The following is a 26496-nucleotide window of genomic DNA, read 5'->3' as shown; positions in this document are numbered from 1 at the left end:
GGGTGAGTTAAGCCACTGTAGCCATTCACTACTGAAAAAATGGTTATCAAACACACCCTAATAGAAGGGTGTAGATGGTCTATAATTCATCTCACCAATTCCATCCATCCACACTTCGGGGGCTTTTGAAGTCCCTGGTGGTTGGCACTCAGAGAAGGATGCCATGACATCAACTGTACTTCAGGTACTACATATAATTTTTTTTCTAGAAATTTTGTTGCTTATGAATGTGTTCCCATTCTATAAATTCTATAAAGCTGGTGATACTGCTATGCAGGTTTTACTTGCTCAGATGTATTTAAGTGGTTATGGTATCCCCAAAGATCCCAAAATGGTAAATATATATACTTTTTATATATATATATTTTGAATTGTTTCATTATTTGTTTTGTTTGGAAGAATAGGGGAAAATTTGGATAAATAAAGCTTCTAAAGTTCGATCAGCGGCTTTGAAAGTGGGCGATAAGCGTCCTGGTGAGTTAGATTCCTTTTACTTGGGCTACTTGGTGTTTTGTTGAAAAAAATGTTTTCACTAATTTAAGTTTTATTTTGGTTATAGGGTATGTTGCAAGTGATTACGATTCGGAGGAGTTGGTGATGAAGTATAATGAATTGTCGAGTGAGGACCGATAAAAATTGTGAGTTCTTCTTCATGTTATTTCTTATATCTTTGTCAAATGACTTGTGTTGGTAATTCTTCTCGATATATATGGGTCTTTATTTCATTAATTATTATCATGTTTTGGAGGCTTTGATGTAGTTGTATACTTATATGATATGTTTATTATTCAGAAGAGAGAGAAATAGAAACGTAGTTGGATAGAGAAGAAGCGAGAAAAGAGAATACGGCCTTGATTGATTTCATCCCTCTCTCTGTCACACAATAGTTTACATCCGAACAATGGCATGTTTCTTTCTGTCTTACAAAGCATTTTTTTTTTTCTTCATTTTGCTTTAGGGTGAAAGTATCCTGGCAGATTCCGGCATAGAGCAGCTAGAATTTATTGCTTTATCTCAAAGGACTGGAGACCTGAAGTACCAAAAGAAGGTAATCTCAAATTATACTTGTGTTTTGCGGGTAAATAATGATTTACGAATTCTTATAAAAGGGAAACTTCTTATCAAGATGGCATCCACAACTTAATCTTGAATTAATATTTTGACTCACAAAGACAAGAAAAAAATATGATTGTCTTGCCGCGTATCACAAAATAGCAATTACATATCCATTTATTACATAGAAGAAAGTGGGCTGTGGTCCCCATATCTTTGTCCATGTCATAAGATGAGGGTAGGGTGGGGCTGTCACCAATGAGGCAATGACTGTTTTGAACAATATTGATAATTAACACGTAACTTGAGCTTGATTGTTACTGCTGTGGGTCGGAGGGATGGGCACCAACCAGTATTTGTGTATGAAAGGCTTCATAGATCTTGTTTTTAGGAGTTCGATGATCGAACTGGACTCCTGGACTCTGGCTGGGAAAGCACAAACCATTTAGTACAACGGGTTTAAAAACCTTTTGCATCATTTCTGAATGAGAACTTGTAGTGTAGTACTAGACATTTGCATCTATTTTCTCCGTGTTTGTGACAGAATAATGCCTCAGTTATGGTGTTAGATTTATCATGCGGTTTTTTACTTAAAGAAGCAACCGTACAAAACATGCCATCTTAGAAGGGATCAAACTTTTTCCTCATTACGTACCTTTCCCAGAAAAAAATTGAATGAAGAGCAGGAGTGAATGTGGAATGGAACAAACTTCTGTTTTTAGCCTTTTTATTTCTTTATCACTATTTTATTTCGAAATACTCTTGCTGCTTCATTTAGACAACACCGTTACCTTCTCTACTCATGCCAAACCAATTATCAAGCCCTATAATTCTCTTTTATTCCTTAGCTTTCTAAGGGCATCGAATGGGTGGTGTAAAGTGGATGTGTTGTAAGCTTACAACCGCCATTTTAAGAACCTTCTTCCACTGAGTGTTTGAGGTGTCCATTGTATCTGTTTTACACTAGTGTTGTAAACTGGGTTTAGAGGGTGTCATACACCGGTTGTAAAAGTGGGATGAGCAGTTTCTGGTGGATTAAAAATATGGATGAGGTTTGGATTGGTGTGTGATGCAAGTAAAACTCGTAGAGGATTTGGAGTGACGTGCAAGTCCCAACTAGGAGATTTTGATTTCCATGTCCTGCAACTCGCACGCCATTAGGAGTGACATGCCAGTTACTTGAAAATTATTGCGACTAGGAAATTTCTAATGGTGTTCTCGGATGGCGTCGTGTGTTTTGTTTTACAAGTTTGTAACTTAATTGAGATGGGGTGTAAAACAAATACCATACAAGAGTCGTGGTGGGGTGTGTAAATCCTTGTGGCTCCTATCGGAGGTGTAGATTTACATCCCCATTGCAAATGCTCTAATTGATGTGTCCTGGAACAAAATCTTATGGAACAACCTCATAATCTTAGTGTTCTCCTAATGATACCTCAGTACCCATCAGATTTTAATTGATAACTGCTGTGTTTCTTTTCACAGATGGACAACTTTTATACTGGTTAGCTTTTGTTCTCTTTCGTGATTTTACTATTGATCTGAAGTGATTGTGTGCTGTCGATTCTGATGTATTGAAATGTGTTGGCTGATGTTGTGCAACTCCATGATTGGCTATGACTCCTCATATGGGTCTATTATGGACCATACAGTGACTGTGAGTCTTACTGTTTATCCCTCCTATTTATACATATAGTTCCATTGTCTATTTCCTTACTAAAAAAGTTATACAAGGCCTAAAAGGTTTCTTATTTTCTCGACTCTGGGTATATGAGAAGGTTCGCTTTTTTTCTTCTCATGATCTCTTGTTCATCTTCATGTTGCACTATGACTTCATTTGGCAATGTAAGGATTGTGGATTATTGTTGTCATCTTTGATAGGGGAGTGAAGTTATCGGGATGTACAAAACTTTGCTTGGGAGTATAGAATTGTATTTTACTTGATTTCATAAAATTGATTTTTTTATTTGGTTTGTTTGTGATAGATGAGGTAGTTTTTTTTTACCTCTTTCACTATCTTGTAAGATTTAGTCATCAAACCATGATACAAATGCTCTTGTTTTGATTAATTTCTTTCGTCCTATTTGCAAAAGCATTGGTAATTTTCTTTGTTTCTATATGAAACCAGGAGGTTCAAATTTAGGGCAAGAAAAAAATAAAAATAATTTCTTTTACAATATCAACACATTAGTAACGGTTGTAAACCGTTGCAAAGCAAAAAATAAATATTAAAGCATCATCAATAATCGTTACAAATCAAACTACGCAACGCTTTTTAACCGTTAGTAATTGTCACTCTGCAACGGTTAATAACCGTTGGAAAATTTGGTTTGCAACGGCAAAAAACCGTTGCAAATATTTCCAACACTTTACCGACGCCTTATTTGCAACGCTTAAAAAGCGTTGCGAAAATTATTCGCAACGGTTTTTTGCCGTTGCAAATAGCCTGTTATGGTGTAGTGAAAGAAAGTGGGTCTAAAACAGCCAGGGCCAGCTCTAAGGGGTAGGGAGCATAGGCCACCACATAGGCTCCCCACTTATTGCTAATATATAGGGCCCCCAATGGGCTATATATTCACTACCCATGTCCATATTATTATTTGTTTTTTTAAGTCTGGTTAGGCCCATTTGGTTCGTAAGCCCAACTGTTGAAAGCCTTTTAGTGAAACAAAATAACAACTTACGGTAAGCCCATTTTTTTTTCCCTAAGAAAAATGGCCCATTTTGAGGAGGCTTGCCTAGGGCCACCCAAACCTCAGAGTCGACCCTGAAAACAGCTCACCAATGGACTTGTACACACGGACTCTACGTGCGTGACGGTACTCCCACGTATGCTAACTTGTAATTGTTGGATGTGTTTTGAGATTAGTAACTTGCGGTGATGAGTTGTTTAAAAACTAACTTGTGGTCCTAACGCTAAGCTAAAATGAGAACTTGGTGATAGCCCGCTACCAATTTGGGTAGTAAACATTTATTCTAAATCTTATGGAAAAAATTATGTGCATTGTTGACTCAAATGGAGCGCGAAAACGTTTATGTACGTGAAAATCAAATGAGAAAGTAGGCAAATGTGTTTGTGAATGCTACTTCTTAAATAATTGTTTGGTTCCATTCAACAAATTTAGTAGAAGACATATTTTATATATGGAGATTCTCGATCAATTGAAAATATTATGACCAAATGTTCCTTAGTTGCATACTTTTATTAGGGAATATAATAAGAGTTAACTAGTATTAACCCCCACCCCCACCCACACACACACACACACACACTAGATGACCCAATTAGGATTTTCCCCCACTAGATGGGACCCACACACACACTAGATGACCTAATTAAAATTTCCCCCACTAGATGGGAAATTAGGGTCTCCCCCCCCCCCCCCGAAACACACGGTCAACTTTGTTTGACAATTAATTAGTAGGTCAAATAACTGAAAATGACAAAACTACCCCCACCTATGTAAAATTGAACATTTTATTTTGAAAACAATGAGGGCAGTTGTGTCATTTTCAGTTGTTTGACTTGATAATTATCGGTCAATCCAAATTAACCGTGTGTTTAGGGTGGAGACCCTAATTTCCCATCTAGTTGGAGGGGGGGGGGTGGTAATACTAGTTAACCATATATTAATGTTAATGAATCTCATTATGTACTTTGTTGTTTGTCGTGGGTTATAAAGCCACTGCCACTGAATTTTTTTTTTTTTTCGCGAGGTTCTCTTGTCCATCACATTTACAATTGAAGATTACATTGGACTAATTAAGTCTCGTATAACAAGCTAGGTTTGTGAGTGCGAATGTGACAAAGTTTGTTTTTGTCAATATTTATTTTAGCTCTTAATCTCATCGATATCAAAAGAAACGATTATGTGATAAACTTAACGAATGTCGATGCAAGTCAGCAAAAAGGGTTTTTTGTTTGTTTGCAAGGTATGTGATCTTGGACTAATCTATGGTTGTTAAAACTAAGAACTATGTACTAGTACACAATGATATAACATATGCATCGGTTGCACATACTTGTTAGTTAGCAGTATAGAGTTTTGAATATTGTTGTTTAAATTTTACAAATTTCATTTTGGGTTTGTCGAGTGTTTTGATATGATATTCTAGAAAATTCACAGTGACTATATATGTGACTTATTTATATGGCTTTATAATTTTGTTATTAGACTTTACCTATTCCCTCGAAAGCTCAATCTACGTTCACGATTGACATATAATATTTTAAGTCGTATGTGAATATGTTTAGGATATTTTTTATCCCATGTTAATATATTTGTTATTCCCCTAAAGAAAAAATATTGTACAATTCTGATGTTTGGTTTTGTGTTATATAATTGTATGTTTACGAGTACCAATATATATATATATATTTTGGTTTATACTGGTTTATTTTGTTTTTATTTAATGATGTGTTTATTTATATAAAATGTTATGGCCAGAGTTTTATTGATTAATATTCCATAAAAGTAAGGTAAGTTGATGAACTAAAGAGGTTTACGATTGACATATAATATTTTAAGTTGTATATGAATATGTTTAAGATAATTTTTTCTCCATGTTAATATATGTGTTATTCACTTAAAGAAAAATGTTGTACAATTTTGATGTTTAATGTTTATGAGTACCAATATCTCAATTGTTTTTAGTTGCCAATATTATGTTATGACCGAAGTTTTATTGATTATTCCATAAAAGTAAGTTAAGTTGACGGACTAAAGAGTGTTCAAATGTAACAATCTAGTTAACAATTTTTTTATTGTGAGTTGAAAAAGTTTAGAACGCGCCAACATGCATGTAATAGTTTGCGTGTTATAGGAAGAGGAAGATGGAGGATTTTATGGTATAAACATAATCGGAAAATTAAACCATGTGGTAATCTACAATTTTTGTTACCTTAAACCAAAATATTAATAACTAAGAGGAGCTATGTAAGACTAACTCAAGGAGGCGTAATTCACTATGTTTTCTATAAATACTATTCTCCAAGTGTTTTTCCAATATTATTTTATTTTATTTTGGTAACAATTAACAACCTTACCATTTACAAGTATGTAGAAACTAGAAACAATGTTAGTAAGTACATGTAGATTTGAATAACTACATTAAAATATATGGAAAGTTAGCTAGAGAGACCACTTTGAATGGGGTATTCTGACCTCTTATTTCAACTGAAAAAGTTTAATACCGGCAAAGACAGAAAAGAGAAAAGAAAGAATCACTCACCATTTTAAAATTTGAAAAAAAAGATAATAGAACATTTTATTGGCATTAATATAAGTGGTTTCTTAGTTAGTATGGTTTCTGTTAATGAAAATTATAAATTACCATTTGACTGGTCCTAAAAGTTAGACCAGTTTTTGATCACGAGAAAATATAACAACGTGAGGAGGTAACTGGAATCTAAGCCGAATTAAAAACTGTACTACCGTTTTATTTAGAGTCATAGAGTCAACTATGCTCAACCAAAATTGAGAGTCACGCAACACTTGGCATTTTCAGATTTAAAAAAACACGTGTCATAATAAGATAGGATAATAGTAAAACGAAACTAACTACCAGTACCAACTAGTCCACACTCCGATATAAACAAAGAAAGAAAAGTAAACGCCTCGTTTTATTTTTTTAGAAAAAAAAAAGAGGAAATGGATTTATTTCGGTCTCGAGAAGTAGGAGAGATGAGAGAAGAAGTAATAAGTTCAGGAGGACCCTTGGATCCTATAATTCTCGGTGGTACATCTTCTTCACCTCCTCCAACACCTGGTGCCAGGTAATTTTTGTTATTATTATTTCAAATTAGGTTTAGGGAAAAAAATTAAATGTGAGCTGAATTTGATCAATTGTTTGTGTAAAGTGGACAGCGGATCAATTAGTTTTAATGTTTATGTTTCGAGGGAAATGTTTGATTATTTGGTTGTTTTTGAGGTCAATTGAAACAAACTTTTATTGATATATACACTACAATGAATCACTACATGCAATTGGGTGGTGGGGCACACGTGTAGTAGAAAGTAATTAGTTCTACAGTTTTGTTAAGATTAAAAAACAATGATGATGTTCTAGTTTATTTCATTGTAAAGATTTTAGATAATTTTAGAGAAATTTTGTCTGTCCTATAGGTTACTGAGTCGCGTGCTTGAGCATGGGTGTTTTCTTCTTTTTTAATTGGAAATTTTGGTTGAAGATCTAGTAATTGGTCTGTTTTGAGATAAATTGGAACTGAATTTAGGCAAGTTCATGTTTTCGACACATCTTTATGTGTTTATCAGCTACTTATTCCTTTAAGTTTTTTTTATGAATTTCAACCTCTTGTCTATGTGCAAAGCAGCATACTATTAACCTAAGCGCGAGTCTTATCTTAATAAGAGTAAAACACTGAAGAATTGGTATTTTGTTGATAATTTTTCTGAATACTTGTCCCTTAAATAGCCTACTTGTAAACCTTTGTTGTCATTTTTCATGGAACCAGCACGTGAACAATTCGATGGAGATGGAAGATTTATTGTGTCTTATATGCCTCTACTTTGAATTGATTCAAACCAACATATATAAAAAAAGAAGTTACAACTACTTCCCTAACTTTCTTCTCATTTTTCACTGAGGCTCCATAACAATGATAAGCTTACACAGTGATAAAAAATCTCTTTCTTTCAAGACCTTCCCCATTTGAATAAAGCTTTAGACCTGTCAAAGCAAGCAGTGACTAGCTGGTTATATTGGTTATGTACTTATGTCATATAACAGTTGTTAGTAGTTACCAAAGACCTGGTTTTCATACCTATTATATCCATTGCCACTCACTTAAATCAATAAGATACTCCAACTCAAGTAGAGCACACTGCAAGTACCTTGGTGGCATTGCATTTTGTGAACCTTTTGTATTCTCTCTTGTACCATCTCTATGGTGGAGCTTCCATAAGGCCGTTTAGAGATGTTTCAGAAGTGAAAGATCTTAGAGAATTCTATTAGTTCATTAACGATATTTGAATGTACTATGTAGTATTCAGTTTTAAATTTTACTAAGATCAATCTGGGCAGTTAAATGATCACTCGATGGAATTTTTAAACATTGGAGGAGGTTAGATCAAAGTAGGTCTACTCGGTGGGGATTAAATTAGATGTCTTAATTTTTTATATTTATATGTACATGACGCCGGGCAATGGCATACAACATGGTACAAAAATTTTTGCTATCAATATGCTATAGAAATGTTGACATTGTCCATAGTTATTTGACTACTAAACAGTCCAATATCATTGTTTTTCAATCTTTTATTTTCTTTAACTTGTTATAGTTACAAATGCAAAACATGGGTCGCACATTTTTTTTTATTTTTTTTATATTAAGTTGTCATCAAGTATTCAAGTGGGTTCTCAAAAATCATAATACACCACATAGTGTTCGGTCAAAATACACTACATAGTGTTCATTGAACATATTTTGTGAAGATTATCGGGTAAAAAAATCGAAAAAAGAGCTTTTGGGATTGAGAGGAGAAGAAAAAAAGAAAGAAGATTTGAGAGATCGGAGAGAAAAGAAAAAGAATAAAAAAGAAAAAAAAACGAGAGAAGAGAGAGTGAGAGAGAGACAGAGAGAAAAATAAAATGAAATTGGAGAAAAAAAAAAAATATTTGGAATATGACGAATTGGAGAGAGGCTAGAGAAGAGGTTGGAATTGGAGCTTGTTTGGGCCGGAGAAAAGTCCTAACTTGATTTCGCGGTTAGAAAAAAGGAAAATCTTGGTTTTCTTTTATATACCGATTTATGGTGAGTAACTTCGCCCGATTCGATTCCTCATAAATCGGTCGGCCGATTACTTTCGGCGATTTTGGACCCCGATCACCTAGGTACCGAAAGTAGCGATTCCCATCGAAAGTACTTTCGTCGAAAGTACTTCGCCGATTTAATAGCACAGAGATCAATACAACATTGGTGTTTAAATAGGTTTAAAGACTGAAGATGCTTTTGATAGAAATTGACATGAAATTAACGGGTTCGGGTTGAAAAAAGGCTTTTGGGTCATTTAAAGGTTGAGCCGCCGAACTAGTCAAATAAATGGATTGGATTAGGGTCACATGTTAACCCGAGTAACCCGTTAGTAGACCCAATTTGTTCTCAGATCTTATGGGTCGGGTCATCAATCCGTGACCAGTATAACCTGTTTTAAGATAAGTTTCTTTATTTTTTAAGATCTCATCATCTCAACTATCTAAAATAAACAACTAAAAGGAGAAATATTACCCGTCATGTTGATTCATTCGATAAAGATATGTTTCGTTATTCAATTTTCATTGATATGTAATTGAATTATGAATGGTTTTTGAAAATTAATATATATTTGTTTATATATATATTTTTGATAAATAAAATTGTGAAATACTAAATATTTTGCATACAGATTATCTGTGAATCTGATCCGAAATTGATCTGAAATGACCCGTTATATAGGCGGGTTGGGTTTGGGTTTGACAAACTCGACACGATTAGTAATTGGGTTAGGTTTGGGTTTGCTCTCCTAACATGTGATCCGAATATGACACGACACGAACCCGACCCAACACGACCCATTGCCACCCCTACATCTATGTAGTGTAATAGGACTTTATGGAAAACACCTTCTAGAAAATGTTGAATTTGAGTAGTTTTGACTTTTGACAGCACGAACATGGTATTTTTTTTTTCATATTCTTCCCACATATCTTAGTTCTCTTGGCATTATAAGTTTGCCCATCTTGCCCGTCATATCTTATCCGCTTTATCAATGCCAGTTCTGCAGGGGCATCTTCACCATCTGTTCCGACAAACATCGGCAGTGCAGATTGGTTCAGCCTCGGGCACGCATCCAAAGCTGGTTCACTATCTTATGCTGGTTCACATCGCCCAAGGAATGCTTTGAGCACGAGTGCTGGTGGTTCTGCACTTGGATCATCACAACCGTCATGTAGACCATGGGAAAGGGGTGATTTGCTTAGACGTTTGGCTACTTTTCATCCTTCAAATTGGTCTGGAAAACCTAAGGTGTGGAGCTAAACTGGTTCTCCATGTTTTATTTAAAGTGCTAAGTGATCTCAGAGTCTGGGTGCTGATGAAGCAACCATATGAAATTTGTAATTTCGTGAAAACTGCACCTGCACATGGACTTTTAATTGTAAAACCAAATGAGGGTGTCTTTCACTGTAATCATAGTAGTATCACATTTGGGGATTTGGCCTATATGCTCTTATTCAATAACACTGAGGATGAAAAGTCTTCCCTATCAGGCTTATCAGCTCTTTTTTTTTTCCCTCACTTGTTTAGTTTTTGGATATGCCGTGCTTTAAGTATTATACTTTTTTTTTTTTTTTTTTTTTTTTAATGTTTGCTTGTTTTGAATAACATTGGTCTTTAGTGCGAAGGACATCCAACACCTATTTAGAATTTTATATTCTCCTTAGCACTGAAGCCAATGCTCAAGGTGTCAGTGACCTACTGGTCAAGAATTGAGAGTTGGGCTCAAGGTCTTGGGTTCAATTACCACCTTCACCGGTGAAATTTAACTATCAGGAAAAAAACACTAGAGCCAATGATTTTTGCTATCATACTTGCTTGATCCTTGTGTATTTTTGTACCATCTTCTTTCTACTCTATATTCTCTGTTTTTTTTACTCCTATTTATTTTTCCAGATTGCGAGTCCATTGGCTTGCGCCCGAAGAGGTTGGGTGAGTGTTGATGTTGATAGAATTGTATGTGAATCTTGCGGCTCAAACCTTAGTTTTGTTTTGTTAGCATCGTGGACACCAACTGAAGGTGAACCTCTACTGTCCTCAGAGTTGTTAGTTTATAATACTATATTAAATCTAATGGGGAGTTGTGTTTTTTATGTTTCAATTTCTCCATGGGCTTTCTAACATTAGTCAAACTCATCTGTTTTGATTCAAGCGGATATTGCCGGTGAAGCCTTTGCCAAGCAGCTTGATGTCGCACACGGAACCTCATGTCCTTGGAGGGGAAATAGCTGTGCGGAAAGCTTGGTTCAGTTTCCTCCAACCCCACCTTCAGCCCTAATTGGGGGCTTTAAGGATAGATGCGACGGATTGTTGCAATTTGTTTCCCTTCCTGTTATTGCTGCCTCTGCAATTGGTCAGATGCGACTTTCTCGGAGTTCACAAATTGATCGTCTTCTATCCCAGTCAGAAACTTTGGCTGGGGAAACAGGTTGCATCCAAGGACTAGAGTTCAGTCGAGATGACGCTTTTTACATTTATTCTCATGTAAGATATGTAGAAATATTTATTCATGCTGGTGACTTGATAAACAGATATTATTTGGCTACTCAAAGTAGATGTTTCAACCTTTTCGTTTTACCTTGGTTAATGTTTTCCATTGACAGGCCCAAAAGCTGATTAGCCTGTGTGGATGGGAGCCAAGATGGGTTCTTAACGTCCCAGACTGTGAAGAACACTCCGCTCAATCAGCTAGAGATGGATGCTCCTTTGGTCCTAATGCAGACTTACTCTGGTCTTCACACCATCCTGGACCTAGCAAACATGCAATCTCTGCTTCTCTTAAAAGAGACACTAGAAAGAAAAAATTAGTTTTTCCTGAGTCAAGATGTGAATCTAGGTCACCTATGTTGGATTGTAGCTTATGTGGCGCTACAGTCAGAATCTGGGACTTCCTGACTGTCCCCCGTCCCGGTCGTTTTGCTCACAGCATTGGTGCCCCTGAGATGAGCAAAAAGATAGAATTAACGCGTGGGGTGAGTGCAGCAAGTGGAATCAGTGGATGGGTTGCTGTTGATGGTATGGACAAAGAGCAAACTGAGGGTCCTGATGAAGCAGCGATAGATGAGGTGAAATCAAATGCAGGTGTTGATTTGAATCTTACGATCGCTGGGGTTTTAGAATCTACTCAATTAAGCCCAGGACTGGTGTTTGAACCGTTTCATGATGCAGCTATGGGAAGGGATTTAAGGATTGGGCAGCCTTCGGGAAGTGAGGTTGGTGATCGCGCAGCTTCATTTGAATCAAGGGGACCAAGTACGCGTAAACGGAACATTGAGGGTGGTGGGAGTACAGTTGACAGACCACAGTTGCAAATGCAGCAGGCTGATAGTGTAGAAGGAACTGTCATTGACCGTGACGGTGACGAGGTAGATGATGGCAGACAATATTTAGCTGGCCCGTCAAAGCGTGCTCGTGAATCAGACGTTCTTAATATGTTTCAATCACCATATAGGAGAGATTCAACCGGTGCTGGTCCTAGTAATTCATTTGGTTTTGGATTAGATATAGATGTTAACAGGAGCGATCAATTCCAACAAGGAAACTATCAAGCTCTTGGACTTTCATCTGCTAGAGATTCGGCACGTGCATCATCTGTTATAGCAATGGACACTATTGGTCACAGTGCAGATGAAGATTCCATGGAAAGTGTCGAAAATTATCCTGGGGATCTTAATGATGTCCACTTTTCCTCTCCAGCAACACACAAGAACCCTGATGATGGATCAGATCTGAATTATAGCATTCAAGCACAGCAGAGCACTTGTTTGCGACCGGCCAGTGGAAGAGTAGATGGAGAAATTGGGGTCAGCAGCACTATTGATGGTGAAGAAATATTAAATGCAGAAACTGTGACAGCTAATGCTAGGGATCGGTTCAGTTTTGGAGTCAGTGCAGGAAGTGTTGGTATGGGTGCAAGCCATGAGGCTGAAATTCATGGAACTGATTTATCTGTTCATAGAACTGGCAGTGTTGTTGGGGATGCTGAACCAATTGCAGAAGTGACTGAAAATCAGGGGCAAACTGGTGAGTCAATTCCAGATCCTGGGCTAATGGGTGAGTTTATTCCTGAAGAAGTGGATAGAGAGGATCCTCAAGGTGATAGCCATGATATGATGTCTCGATCTGTTGGAAGGGATGACAGTGGTTCAAAAGTCGATGGTTTGTTTAAGGCTGATTCTGTTGAAAGTGGTGAGAAGATCAGCCAAAACCGTGCGCTAGTTCATGACAGCAGCGCTCATCCGTCTCTTTCTTGCAATGCAATAGTATATTCTGGGTATGAAGTTTCAAAGGATGAGGTTACTCAGGCGGGAAAACAATCAGTTAATGAGGATTCTACATTCCTTGAGTCGGATTATGTTGCTGCAAATGGAATAGGTGACTACTTTTATTTGCTTTATTTTTTTCATGTCAATTCTAATGTTCTTTGTAGTTTAGTTTTTCGTTCTTTCATCTCCTTTGGACAATCTATTTTTCGTAAGGACTTGGGGAAAGATGGGGTCAAAGCGAAAATAAAAAAATTCGGGAGGAAATGTCAATTAGTCTGCATGTGTATATAACACATCTTTTGTGTGGATGATGATATTCGTGATGTTTTCCAAACTTCCCTTATATCTGATAGAAAAACAGGATTGATATTTGGAAATGGATCTTAAGGTATTCGTATAGTCTACAAACTACTTTCAAAGCGGGCTTCTTCTCAGTCTTCACCAACCCTCTAGCCTAGCTATCTTTGAAAGTCTTTGTTAGTGAAACTCAGTACATCTCTCGCCTCGTGCTAGCTCCTCTTTCTTCCTTTTCCCAGGTCGCGCGGTAACGTAAAATATCAGAGAGATCCTGTAGGAGTTTTGCTGTCTGTGTTGCAGACAATAATATCCCATTTCCTATTGCCCAGTGGTGTACAAATCACTTCACGGTTCTTTCTCTGGAAATGACCCAACTCTTTGACTAAATTTGTATATATCGAGAATTTTAGACAAAAGTGGCATCATTATTGGAGATTTAGTTCTTTTGATTTTTTGAGTACTTATTAGTATTTGTTTTTCTTTGATGGTTAAGCATGCTCTGAGAACATTAATTATTTTCGTAAACACACTATTGTTCTAAGTTACATATCCTTCACATGACTTAGGCAAGCACCATGATTATATCCGTAGGTTTGCCTTGCATCTTAGATTTTGGCAGCATATGAGACAAACACTGATAGTTTCAATTTGTTTGTGAGAGTTTAATGCATTTTTATATCTTTATTTTGTATCATTGATTTTAATGTCCTGCTGAAATATGCCTAGCATCTCTTTCGTTTTATTTATAAAACGATGTTTTACTTTTATTGTTTTAGTTGGTGCTCTTGTACAACTACATGTTAGCACCAATCAAAGAATATGTTGAGATGTCAGTATAGTCCCACATGGGATAATTAAAGCCTTGCATTACGGTATATAGTTTCTAGGGCCCCATCCACTCATGAATTGGATGATCTTGAAGTTTAAGATCGTATGAGCAGGGTACTGTGTTTGGCCCAAAGGGCCGGTTTACTCCACCCCGCCCAAGTATTATGTCTACTTGGTAGGCTCAAGTAACACCAGACATGAGGGGGCGTGTTGAGTTGTGAATATATTCTGACATGGAATAATAAATGCCTTGCATTACAGTACATAGTTTCTGCAGCTGCTCCACTCATCATCCAAAAACAGAAATTTGAAGAATCAGTTATCGAAAGAATGAAAGAACTCGTTAAAACTCTTCTTTGATTCATTTCGTGGGATGTTGGCTCATTGTTTCACTTTTTCATTTGGTGACACTGTTAACTGTATAGGGCCACCAAATGGAGAAAGTAACTATGAGGAACCTACAGAATTTGATCCTATTAAGCATCACAACCACTTTTGTCCTTGGGTGAATGGAAATGTTGCTGCTGCTGGATGTGATGATAGTGTTTCCAGTTCAAGTGTTGGTTCCATGGCTCTTTGTGGGTGGCAGCTGACGTTAGATGCCTTGGATGCCTTTCAATCACTAGAGCATGTTCCCATTCAAACAGAGCCGTCTGAGTCTGCAGCATCTCTTTGTAAGGTATTTGGATTACAACATTCTCCCTTTTTTAAGGAAACATATCTTAGTGGCATTTTGGTGGTTGCATCATCAGTCCGCATTTATGTATTACTTTCAGGGTCTTCATACAGTGACTGTCCTTTGCTAATTGCGTCTATACTGCAAATGCTACTGCACTTGAGCAAAATAATATTGCAGCCGAATATAATATTGTAGCCAAATAGTCAAAGCTCAGGATTTTATTATTTCTCTTTTATTATTATATTCATCATTAATAATATTTTTATTTGTATATGTTAATTTGTTGTTGAAAAGAGTGTGTTAGTAGTTCCTCTCTATGTTTGACACTGACATTGGATCATCTCTCAGGACGATCATCTTAAGAGCAGTAAAAAACCCATGGCTAACCTTTCTGTAAGCAGAAGTCATGGGAACAACTGATAAGTTTGATCTCAAGAACAAAGGTACATACAATTTGATCTTCTTGTTGATGATTGACGTGTTGAAAGTAATGAAGTAATCAAAGCTCAAGATACATTTTCTTTACAGTTTGTTAGAGACATCACATCTTATATGTTATGAATAGAAGAAGTAAAAATAAAAAATATCTCTTTACTTTGCTGTTAGAGCTCTGCCTTGAGCGACCACCATACGATGTGCTAGTCAATAACTCAATATTGCCTGGAGCTTCAAACTCATCTTGTTACATGATTATTAGAGTAAACCTGAATTGAAGAGAAGCTTATCTCATTGCACCAAGAAGTATGTTCCTCACTGATTCTCTTGGGTAAATTGGTTGTGTTTTGAGAATGACAAACCTACTCTTGCTACAATTATATGGATATTATCTGGCTTCAAACAGAATTTTTGAAGTGTTGGCCCTATTAGGAATTAGAACTATAAAGTCTTGTTGACATTTGACAGTATGTGCTTGTACTTTTTTTTTATAAATGTTTTACAGTATCTTGCATCAGACTGTAAGAAGGGGATATGAACTCCACCTTATGGTGACTCCAAAGAACTCCATTACTAAGAGTGGACTTACAAGAGGAATTGAGGGATGATTTCTAGTAGAGATAGGTCCACCCCCCACCCCACAGCACCAAAATATCAGCTCAAGTGCATATGTTTATCTTGCACCAAAAATTGTTTTGAAATTTTAAAATCCAGCTCAATTGAATGCTAGCCTTCTTACTTTATCTCAACGACGGCGTTAGCACTGATTTTACTTTGAATGCTGTACAGGTTTGGAAACCATCCATAGATTGTTGACTTAATTGTACAAACTGATAACGTGATTGGCAAGATACAATTGCTGGAGGTGCGATTAGAAATATTTAGCGTCTGACGGAAATGTTTATTTCTTTACTTTCAATAAGTAAGATGTTTAAGGCATGTTCTTTTCATAATACTCGGCCTTCTGGAGATAAAGGGAAGATAAATTGGGATAAAGTACTTGTAGTAAATTTCCAAGGCTTATGTACTTCTGGGGTAACTATTTGATTATTTCCTTCATAATATCTAGTACTGAAATGATTGGTCGGTTCCCAAATTGTTAATATACTAAAACTTGCCAGATCTAGCAAGCTGCTCTTGTTTCTTTTGAAACAGCCAAACACAGTAATTTACAAAGATATAGATTACACATTTATTTGCACTGCTGGAGCTGTTGCAGGAGCTCCTACATTTCTGTCAGAAAATATGAGGTGTGACAGTAATGTTTTCTGAAGGAAGGAAAGACCGGACTTTGTAAAGTTGGAGAAATGGTTTGTGGCACTGTTAGTTGGTATATCTGGAAAATGAAGTACAAAAAATGTGTAATGACATAACTACTTGGTAAAATGACCACATCGAACTAATGGTATCTCAGTGTTTGACTAAATGCATTGCGCAAATTAAACAGAAGGCCTCTATCTTTTACTACATACTTCTTCTTCTCAATTTGTGATATGGTTCAGAATTCAGATCCCATGAATTGCATTTGTGGCCACAATAGCTTTGTACAAATATCATTACTGTAACTTTATAAGGTTGAACGAAATTGTTATAATTTCTTTGCACTTTTTGAATTATTGAAAATGAAAATTTTTATTGATGATATGGAAGCAACTGTTTCAAAATATGTCAAGATCTCAATCACAAGCTTTAAAATAAATGACATTGACAAAAACAAAATTGGGGTTTTTTTTTTTTTTTTTTTTTTAGGCGGAATTGAGCGGGTGACCATTGGGTTGGCCGGACGAGCTAGGCTACGCGGCTGTTAGTATTCCAATTAATATTCCTAATATATCTGATCTTCACCATTATGACTACATTTTATTTTGCTTTGCTTTCCCTCTATCTGAGTCAAAATCTCAGATGTCCTGGCCTTGAATATCTGGTACGAGAACAACACACTACCTGTTTTCTTTCTCTTCTTATGTTTTAACACCTCCTTAATCAACTTAATATTGCAAGGCAACAACCATATCGGTCCCGATTTTTTTTCCTTCTCCAACCATATCTCTGTGTTCCCCCCTCCCCCCCCACACACACTTAAACTGGTACATGACTTTCGGGAACTTTAAAAAATATGGTGCTGGTGGAGACCGTTCATTTAACTGTTCCCAAAGCAAGACTTATAAATTTGGGTTCAACGCATTCATCAAGCTTGGACTTATACGAGTTTCGATTTAGGACTGTTTTGTTTTGTTCACGAAATACCTTTATGTTGAGGAGCAAATGAGAAATTGTTAATGAACTACTGATCAAATTCTTGGGATTCAAAAATGATAAAATGCTTGCACAAGGAAACTTTTTACCCAAATTCATCAAAATATTTTTGTACAACAGAAGCAATTGCAATCTGGTCCTGTATCGAAGTGAAAAACTCCCATGCCTGAAAATGTATCATTTTCGTACCTAAAGTTTAGATGATCCGACCTTAGATTATATCATTTAAAATGCCAAGAATTCCATAAAGTTTAATGCAACATTATACAGAGATTGCTACAGGAATTTTCCTGAGCTCCTTTGGACTTTGAAAAAGCAAACCCAGATGATTGATCGCCAATGTTACAGATAAATCTTTATTACACGAGTTCAAAAAGAGTCAAATTTCCACTGGCATGACATGGAAGACTTGAAAACCTTGAGAAGCATCAGCTTCTCTTGTCTATCAGGTTTAAATAACCCATGATCCCCAAAGACACCAAGTTTAAGTGCTTCTCGTCCTTCAGCTGTGGCTGCTTTTCTAACAGATGACAGCAAAGCTGCCCCTTGGGGACCCATGTCAATCTTCTTGGCTAATGGGTCAGTTTCCTCTTCTAAAAATTCCACATCATTATCTGCCAAGTCATGCGGTTGTTGTTTGCTGACTTCGTCAACTGCAGGTTCCTCTCCAAAGATCTCATCCTCATTTCCATCAGAACCACGACCTCCCCACCATCTCATGGTAACAGTTGCTAAACCTGTGGTAGGGAATCCCTGTTTGAATTCATCCAAGCAAGCTATGTTTCTTAAAAGGCTAGCATGAGGCGTATCGTTGGTCAACCCATCTTGAGAGACGCTATTTCCTTGGTGCTGAAAACTGTGAAGTAAAAATAATCACAAGAACAAGCAATATTAGGGGAGATACATAAGTTAAGTAAACTAAAGAGTATTGTGTGCACTCAGGTGTCATTCAATAACTTTTTTAAAACCACTAAGCATAACATTATCAACTCTTCAATGTCAGTCTCTGAAATCAACAATGATCTATAGAGTCCCTTGGTCAAGTGTGTGGTGAATCCACACGTAACTGACAATCCAGACCTTTCAAATCCAACAACAATCAAAGTGCGGGCAACGAGCTTTCAAAATGTTGAATTGCGTGGCCTGGAGAAAGAAAGAAAAAAACCAAAAAATAACGGAGAATAGGCTTCTGTTTACCACTGGTTCCGTTGAAAAATTATTCATCTGATTCTTACCACTGGTAAGAATTTCTGAATTGGCAAAATTAGCAGAAGGCGGAAATCCAAAAGTAACGTCCAAATATTACGACAAAATTCGTGTCTATGGTGCAAAGGCATGTCTTGATTAGCATGTTTTGTAAGATAAGAAAGTGAGAGTGGTAAGAGAGATCCGCTCTAAAGTTAAAAAAGCATAACCAAAAATGTTCAAATTCAAATCGGATATACATCGTGTAAAATGAAAAGGTGTGTAAATACAAAAGTACTGGCACCACCTGTTAGACAAATGCCAAACTGAGTTCAAATTCAAACTTCAAAGTCATAGTTCATGAAGAATAGGTAAGCCATCTATCAAACAAGGCAAGAGGTGAGCCGACTCACATAGTTGTTGAAGCAAATGAACTTGTTGTAGCAGCATCTTTTTGTCTGGCAGCCCTAGCCAGCTCAATCATTTCCCTTTTCTTCTCTCTTGCAGCATCCTTTTGAATTTCTTCAATAGTCTTTCCAGCAAGAAACTACAATACAAATTAGAACAACATTAAGGATACGTAAAGAAAATAGCAAGAACTACAAAATAAAGCTTGAAATGTAGCTCAATCCAATTTCAAAAAATTAAATAATAATAGGCAAAGAAGACAAAAGATAAGCTAGCTCCTTTGCTGAGTTACTGCAGAGCTGGATTATGGTAGATCAGTAGGCAAAGATACAAAAGATTGATAGTATAGTTCCCCCAAAAGGAAGCAGATAACTCTGGAGCACAAGTTATTGCAACTTTTAAGAACTAAAAAGGAAAAAAACAAAAAAAAAACCTTGCAACTAAAGGATTATTAAGATGATGTTATTTGTACTAAAGAAAAGAAACATATTAGTCCACTAAAATTTTATGTCATAGTAGTAGAACTGAGGAAGGCAAAACTCGATTAATAATATAAACTAACAAACCGTCAACATATTATGAAATTAAAAAAAATAACTTGTAAACTTTAGGAAAATCTGTGAATCACAGCGTACATGCTAGTAGTGTGAGTCGGTGACAGTCTCTAGAATGCCGTGACAAGTTATACAGGATTATTATAGGTTAAGAAGATGATCTAAGCTTCTCCGTACTGTAATTTTAGGCACTAGCTTTAAATGTCTAAACTTGTGCTGCATAATTATTATACGAGACTTGAGTCTGACATGGGGGCAAGGGATCGGCTTCCACACATTCATATCTATTATAGGATTTACAGTAGTTACGGCATCATAGACTGGATAGAGCCTGCTAAAGACTGGGACCAACAAGAACTAAGGAGTCTAGATATATTGATACCAGGACGAAGTGATCCATAATTCAATTTAAGTATATAATATGTCAATGTCCAACTACAAACTACCATGGGTGATCCAACAAATGAGGACATCAAGAAAGAATGAAGAAAGCAAAAATTAACTTTTAATAATTTGAAAAAACGAAAGCATGAAAAAGATAAAGAAAAAATGGTACGAAATACTGAAGTAAAATGGCAGTGCAGAGCATATATAATGATAACAAATACAAATAAGTGAAAGGCAACCTTCCGATAAGGCCACCTCACAAGGCCATTATCACGGCATAGTTTCTTTAATAAACTGCTACAAACACCTGCATAAGAGAATAGTATCAACAGTGCACCGATAGAATAATGAAAAGGCTGGTGGAAATGTATATTCTTACTTGTAACAGTAAACTATAATGTTGATACCTAACAGCCTTGAACCAAAGATATGGACAAAGAAGCAGAGCATATCAGATTCTCATAGAATGTATCTCTGGACAATCATCTCATGTATCACATACCATCAAATACACCTATTTGGATTCAGGCGATTAAGTAAGATGCAACAATCATTTTAAGTCGAAATTGTCCCCAAGTCGATGAAAATCCCAAACAACGAAATGGAGCTACTTTATTCATGTTTGTAATAGGAAGTCAGAGTTAGAGCAGTTAGACAAAAGCAAGGATCAAAACATGGAATCACTTGTCGTACCCAATGCAATGAACCCGGTGATTCGCCCATGAAAAACACAGCTATAAAATACATAATAAGAGAGAGGTAATTATACCGAGATTGGCTGCAGCATCAGCAATGGGCATGTTGAAACATTTGGACATTTGATCAAATGTGAGTGATTCATTTGGAGGAGCAGTCGCCATCTTTCTCTCTTGGAAGTAGTACTACATTTTTATCTCTTTCTTCTCTAAATGTACATGGGCTCATTGGGCTTTATGAATGGGCTCAAATATATGAACAGCCTCAATTAACTAGAAAACTGCAAGTAGTGGGCCGTGAGCGGAAGTAGAGAAGAGAGAGGAAGAGATGGGTTTGTTGGGGAGAAAAAGAGAGTTAGATTTGGTTGAGAAGGGAGAGGGAGAGTGAAAGAAAATGCTCAAGAATGAAGACCAGACAGAAACCAACCAAAATACTTTTTGGGCCACATACTCCTGTCAGCCAGAACATTCGCTCCGCTCACTTGATTAAGTTACTTGTTTTACCATGTTCGCAATCGAAAGTTGAGTCCACAATTTTTTATTAATGGCTTTAATTGGAGCTACACAGACATAAGAAAATATGTTGGACAATCAGGCTGGATATGGATCCGTATTGACCATTATAGCCGGAACAATAAATTTTCATGGGTTGACAGACTGATGGAAACCAACAAATTCTGATGAAGAAGTCAGCAGTGCTTAGTCACTTGACTTCGTTACATTACATACATAATTTGGTGCTTTGGACGATTGCTCGAATGAGTTACCTGCTGGATTGACTTCTCTTCATTTTGGTGTTTTTAATGTCTCCGGAGTCTTGTAGTTGTTCCAATTCTAATACTACCTTTTCCATACTAGGCCTCAACTTTGGTTCCTTGGCTAGGCACTGGAGGGTGAGATTAGCTGATTTCTGAGCACTTCTCAGTGAATACTGACCCCCAAGACGGCTGTCTAGAACACGGAAAACCTTATGTTTGTGGTTTAGGTAAGGCTTGGCCCATTCAACCAGGCTGTGCTCCCCAGATGGCCTGTTATTGTCAACAGTTCGCCGACCACATAAAATTTCGAGCAGAACTACTCCAAAACTGTATACATTACTCTCCGCTGTCAGATTACCTTCAAAACAAAATAATGAGTAACTTTTAGAAGGGACAGGAAAACAAGAATGTACAATTATTTGCAAGGGACGTGAACAAGAGAATATACTACCTGTAGCGATATACTCAGGAGCGGCATAACCACAAGTTGGTCTAGTAGAGACATGGATTTTATAATAAGAGAGCTTTGCATTGTAGTTCTGCAATTGCGACGGACAATACATAAGAAATCAATGGCACAATGTATGTTCCTCGTGATGTTTGAGAGAAATGAACGTTCAACATATACTTCCATGTCACGTACCAAATCAAGAAGGATACTAGAAGTCTTTAAATCCCGATGTATAACCTGCATTTCAGAACTATGAAGAAAGGCAAGCCCCTTTGCAGCTCCAAGTGCAACCTTCATTCGCATGCGCCAGGAAAGTGGATAACAACTTGCTGCATAAGAGAACTAGAATTTTGATAATTTACATAAACAACAGCTCTGCCCCATTCTTCAAAAACAAACACCCAGAGCTAGGACACAGCATATGCTCATATGTACAATAAATAGAGCAAATAGAAGTTTGAGCAGTGTCGATGTAATGATGTAAAAACTTACTCCTGAACAGATAATTGTCCAAGCTTCCTCGAGGAATGAACTCAGAGACGAGTAGGCATTTCTCATTCTCTAAGCAGTACCCAAACAGTTTGACCAGATTAGGATGGCACAACTGCCTCAAATCATTAGCTATCCCCTGAACTTGCAATATGTAGGAGAATGACAAACTTAATAGTATCAAAATCATCAAAAATCTATAGCACGTAAGAAAGGATGGAAACTTTAGATCCCTTAGGAAATAAAGCTATAGGCACTGAATGAGTAATTAAATTGGATTAACAATGTCCACTGAGTTCAGCATGCAAAATTCTGCAATTTTAATGAGCAGCTCTTACTCGAATCCATATCCTATTATGATTATTATCTACCATAACACAAGGCACACAGCAAATTGAGTTACAAAGTAAGAGATATTACCATATTAGTAAATCTCAGATCCACACAGAAATACAAAGAAGTTTACTACAGGGTCACTCACCGACCATTCTGTGTGATCCTGGAACCCTTCCTGGTTAAGCCATTTAACACAAATAGCAATGCCCTTCCCAAGCTTGGTAGCAGTTGGTGTGTCTTCATCAATATAACCCTTAAACACAGAAGCAACACATCCAAATGCAGCACTAGGTCGGAAATTTCTTGTAGCAGTTTTGAGTTCTGCAAAGCTGAAACTCTTGAGGTCGGACGAAACGAATATCACATCCACACTATTTAATGACATATTGCTATCATCTTCTGCATTCACCCGTGGTATAAAAATCAAATGAATGCATAGCTGATATGGCAAGATTAGTTATAAGCTGATTGGACAATCAACGAAGATAAATGTCGGGGATCCTATCCCTGAAGAAACACTGATAATTATATAGGTATCAAGACCTGGCTAAAAGCCTAAGTGCCTAACACCCTAATCACCGGCCTCTAACAACATCAGGGATACCATATGCTGCATAAGCAAAACTTTGCATATATCTCAGAAATTTAAGTTTGATTAAAAGTAGATAGCAAGTTTCACACAGAAAAAAACTTCTTTTAAAGCAGCTATTCTCTAGCAAAATGCAGAGTTTTCAGGTGATAAAAATTTCCATCTATCGAAACCGATGGAAAAGAAGAACATTTGTCAAGTAAGCAAATACCAGGATGTTTAGCAAATCTAGCTCTTACTTTGTGCAATGAAAGGAAATTAAAGGGAGACACAAAACAAACCAAGAAAGGACATCAATCAGCAAGAGAACAGGAAAGTAAAAATTACCAGTTGACGTTGCCTCAGCAGCAGTAGTTGTTGAAGCATCATAGACTTGATCGAGTGACGGTCTAGCACAAGCAAAACACGCCTTACTGAAGACCGAATAGATGGAAGACACTTCCACCCTTGCCACGACTCCTCCTACCGCTACAGTAGGCTGTGCCTGTGAAGATGTCTCCACAGATGAAGATGAAACGGATTTGTCATCTCGAATGGAATCGTAGAAGTATGTTATATTTGTCATTCTCTTGGTCCGGTAGCACACGGTTGGGTTTCAACTTCCAACTTCTTCGTCAATGGAGTGATGAAAATTCTACAATAGTGTAATCATCTCTTTGCATTAATCACGCAAAAGAATAGTCATATGGCACCACTCACACCATCATACTCTAGTCTCTAAAGTCTAAACGTATACATACTTTTGTTGTGCTTGTACGGTTGTTGCTATCATTGAAAAGTCCTCACGCTCAAAATCTACCATAAGAAGGTCCAACTGTCCAAGCCCAGTTCACACTCCATCGCATAAAAGAATGTTGGTTTAACCCTAAAAGGCATTCATATATCAATGCAACCATTTTCACCCCACTCCAAATTTTTCTCCTCACTCAAGCAGGTAAACCAATTCACTTTATCCTTGAACTTATTTATTCATTAGCATTTTTACTTTGTATTAATCAATATTAACATGTATATATGTGTATATGATCAGGTTGAAAAGAGATTAAAATTAGAAGACACCTCACCAGTACCTCAACAACAAATTCCATATTCCTCAATAACAACACAACCATCATCAACAGGTCATGATTTAAGTGCACCACTATATATCCACACATGTAACCAATCAATCACTAGCACTCAAAACAGCAATCCCCCACAAGAGTTCCTATCTCACTCACCTGATTTTAATGCCCCACCATCTAACATTTCAAAACATGATCAAAATATTGACGAGGAAACTGAACATAGTAAAGATGATATCGAACAAGTACTTGAACTTTTGGGACTATTAGAGATGAATGAAGAAGAGGGTAAGAATGAAACGATGAATGTGAACAATGGGTGTGGGTCTTTTTACTCCAAAATTGTTGGAGTTAAAGGGCCTAAGTCTGAGAAGGAAATGGAGAGATTGGATGGATGGATTAAGTATTTTTTGTCAAATAAAGATGATGACGGGGTTGTTAAAGAACCATTGAGATTAGTACATTTGCTTATAGGCAAAGCAGGTGTTGCTAGTACTAGTTGTAATGAGGATGAAGATAATAATGGTGGTTTTGAGGATATTGAGTTTCCTTCTACTGTTGAAGAGTTCTTGGAGCATGATCCTCCTACATGACACATGAAGTAGTGCTACTAAATCAATGTGTAACTAATTTTTTCTTTTAATCTAATTTGATTTGAGTTCTGAAATTGTAAGCTTTTTTGTATTTGTACCATCAAGTTTATTTCAAGTATGTAATGCCTGTTATTAGTGTTATATGAATATTCAGACACAAATCCTGAGATAATTTGATGGCTGCGTTTGCTTTAGAGAAAACTAATTGAAAGGAAAGCAAAAGTATGAGGTGGTCTACTTTTTTTGCTATGGAAAGGAAAATAGTTTTTCTCATGTAGAAACAAAAATATGAAATAGAAATGCTTTTTGATTTCAAAGGTCAACCCACGGATTTTTGAGAGAAAAGGAAAAAGGAAAATGGTTATTTAGTTTATTTTCTTTAGTTTTCGAATTAACAAACATGAAATTGAAAAGAAAAAAAGAAAAAAGAAAAAGAAAAACATCCATTTCATTTCTATTTTCCTTTCATTTTTTTAGTATCTCTACTACTAGTATAACCTATAATGATCGTGGCCTCTTAAATTCATCCGGGTCTTTTTCTGACGCATAATACCCTTGATGAATAATAAAATCAAATGCCTAAATATTTATTAATGAGGACTATTTGGTCTTTTTATGTCTTTATAAATTCTCAGTACCAATATTGTCCTTAAATTAAAATATTGCTTAACACCTTTGAATAGGACCAATCAGTCTTTTCATGTGGTGATATATTAAAAAACCAATTCCACGCCCATTTTGAATTGTACGCTTACCATAAATTTACAATAAATGACATTTAATTAGTAATGCAATAAATACACCTCTACGTCTCCCCTCCCAATCTCCACGCTTACGTTTCTCTTCTTTTGCAAACAGTACAGAAAAATAAGTTTTGCAACAAAAATTAAACAGAGCCATCATTCTCTCTCCCCCTCTCTTCAAATTGAGTTCTCTCATTGCAACAAATTCCAGCCATTCTCTTCTTCATATGCGCCCCTCTCTCTCTCAAATAATGGGCGATTTGATTATTGAAAAAGAGTCACTCTGTTGCCATTTGATTTTTTCAAAAGTTAAAATCTTTTTTCTCCTTTTGAGCATGTAACCATTGTTTAAGAATCTCTCCACCCTCCTCCCAGGAGATGGTGAGGCAAAGGTGACCTTTCCTAATTACATAGTTTATGTTAATCAATGTTACCTAATCAATCTTTTTATGTTCGATGCGTTGATCATGTCCCCTCATGGTGAATCCAAGCGGTAACATTTTAATCATATTTGAAGAATGGGGCGGTGACCCAAATGGAATTTCTTTGGTTAGCCGAACCGTTGATGCTTTGTCCGATATATTTGAATTGCAACCGATGTTGTTAAGTTATCGAGGCGAGTCTCGAACAATCAACCGGCCATTAAGGCCCAAAGCT

General features: G+C 36.6%; 4 protein-coding genes and 1 long non-coding RNA gene across 7 annotated transcripts; 3 read left to right on the top strand and 2 right to left on the bottom strand.

Annotated features, from left to right (window-relative positions):
* The first annotated feature begins 260 nt into the window (after positions 1–260).
* Positions 261–575, top strand: LOC147519044 (uncharacterized). Its single transcript, XR_015214179.1, has 3 exons — positions 261–334; positions 405–474; positions 560–575. It is a non-coding gene; the product is annotated as an uncharacterized LOC147519044 (long non-coding RNA).
* A 6059-nt stretch (positions 576–6634) lies between these two features.
* On the top strand, positions 6635–16421 carry LOC147519043 (IAP-like protein 1). The gene is made up of 8 exons (XM_086590711.1): positions 6635–6829; positions 9829–10078; positions 10724–10847; positions 10980–11311; positions 11431–13201; positions 14643–14896; positions 15245–15339; positions 16121–16421. Exons 1-7 carry the CDS (start codon positions 6705–6707, stop codon positions 15314–15316), a joined length of 2928 nt encoding a protein of 975 aa, XP_086446837.1. The 5' UTR covers positions 6635–6704; the 3' UTR covers positions 15317–15339; positions 16121–16421.
* Positions 16422–17767: 1346 nt separating this feature from the next.
* On the bottom strand, positions 17768–21069 carry LOC147519042 (uncharacterized). 2 transcript variants are annotated; one of them, XM_086590709.1, is made up of 5 exons: positions 20891–21028; positions 20529–20635; positions 20361–20428; positions 19186–19319; positions 17768–18443 (listed from the first exon to the last, which is right to left on the bottom strand). In XM_086590709.1, the coding sequence occupies exons 2-5, from the start codon at positions 20569–20571 to the stop codon at positions 17957–17959; spliced, it is 732 nt and encodes a 243-aa protein (XP_086446835.1). In that variant the 5' UTR covers positions 20572–20635; positions 20891–21028; the 3' UTR covers positions 17768–17956. The 2 variants fall into 2 exon arrangements, with proteins under 2 accessions (XP_086446835.1, XP_086446834.1); XM_086590708.1 differs by lacking the exon at positions 20529–20635 and having other exon boundaries at positions 20891–21069.
* Positions 21070–21338: 269 nt separating this feature from the next.
* LOC147519041 (receptor-like cytoplasmic kinase 176) lies at positions 21339–24149 on the bottom strand. Of its 2 annotated transcripts, none has more exons than XM_086590706.1 (6): positions 23767–24149; positions 22996–23171; positions 22518–22653; positions 22218–22354; positions 22026–22113; positions 21339–21932 (listed from the first exon to the last, which is right to left on the bottom strand). In XM_086590706.1, exons 1-6 carry the CDS (start codon positions 24002–24004, stop codon positions 21580–21582), a joined length of 1128 nt encoding a protein of 375 aa, XP_086446832.1. In that variant the 5' UTR covers positions 24005–24149; the 3' UTR covers positions 21339–21579. The 2 variants fall into 2 exon arrangements, with proteins under 2 accessions (XP_086446832.1, XP_086446831.1); XM_086590705.1 differs by having other exon boundaries at positions 22996–23249; positions 23767–24148.
* Positions 24150–24233: 84 nt separating this feature from the next.
* Positions 24234–25277, top strand: LOC147519040 (uncharacterized). The gene is made up of 2 exons (XM_086590710.1): positions 24234–24373; positions 24470–25277. The coding sequence occupies exons 1-2, from the start codon at positions 24326–24328 to the stop codon at positions 25094–25096; spliced, it is 675 nt and encodes a 224-aa protein (XP_086446836.1). The 5' UTR covers positions 24234–24325; the 3' UTR covers positions 25097–25277.
* The last annotated feature ends 1219 nt before the right edge of the window (positions 25278–26496 follow it).

This window comes from Coptis chinensis, chromosome 2 (genome assembly GCF_015680905.1).
Source record: "Coptis chinensis isolate HL-2020 chromosome 2, ASM1568090v1, whole genome shotgun sequence".
NCBI classification, from domain to species: domain Eukaryota; kingdom Viridiplantae; phylum Streptophyta; class Magnoliopsida; order Ranunculales; family Ranunculaceae; genus Coptis; species Coptis chinensis.
The sequence above is the reverse complement of the archived record's forward strand: the minus strand, read 5'-3'. Positions and strand labels throughout refer to the sequence as shown.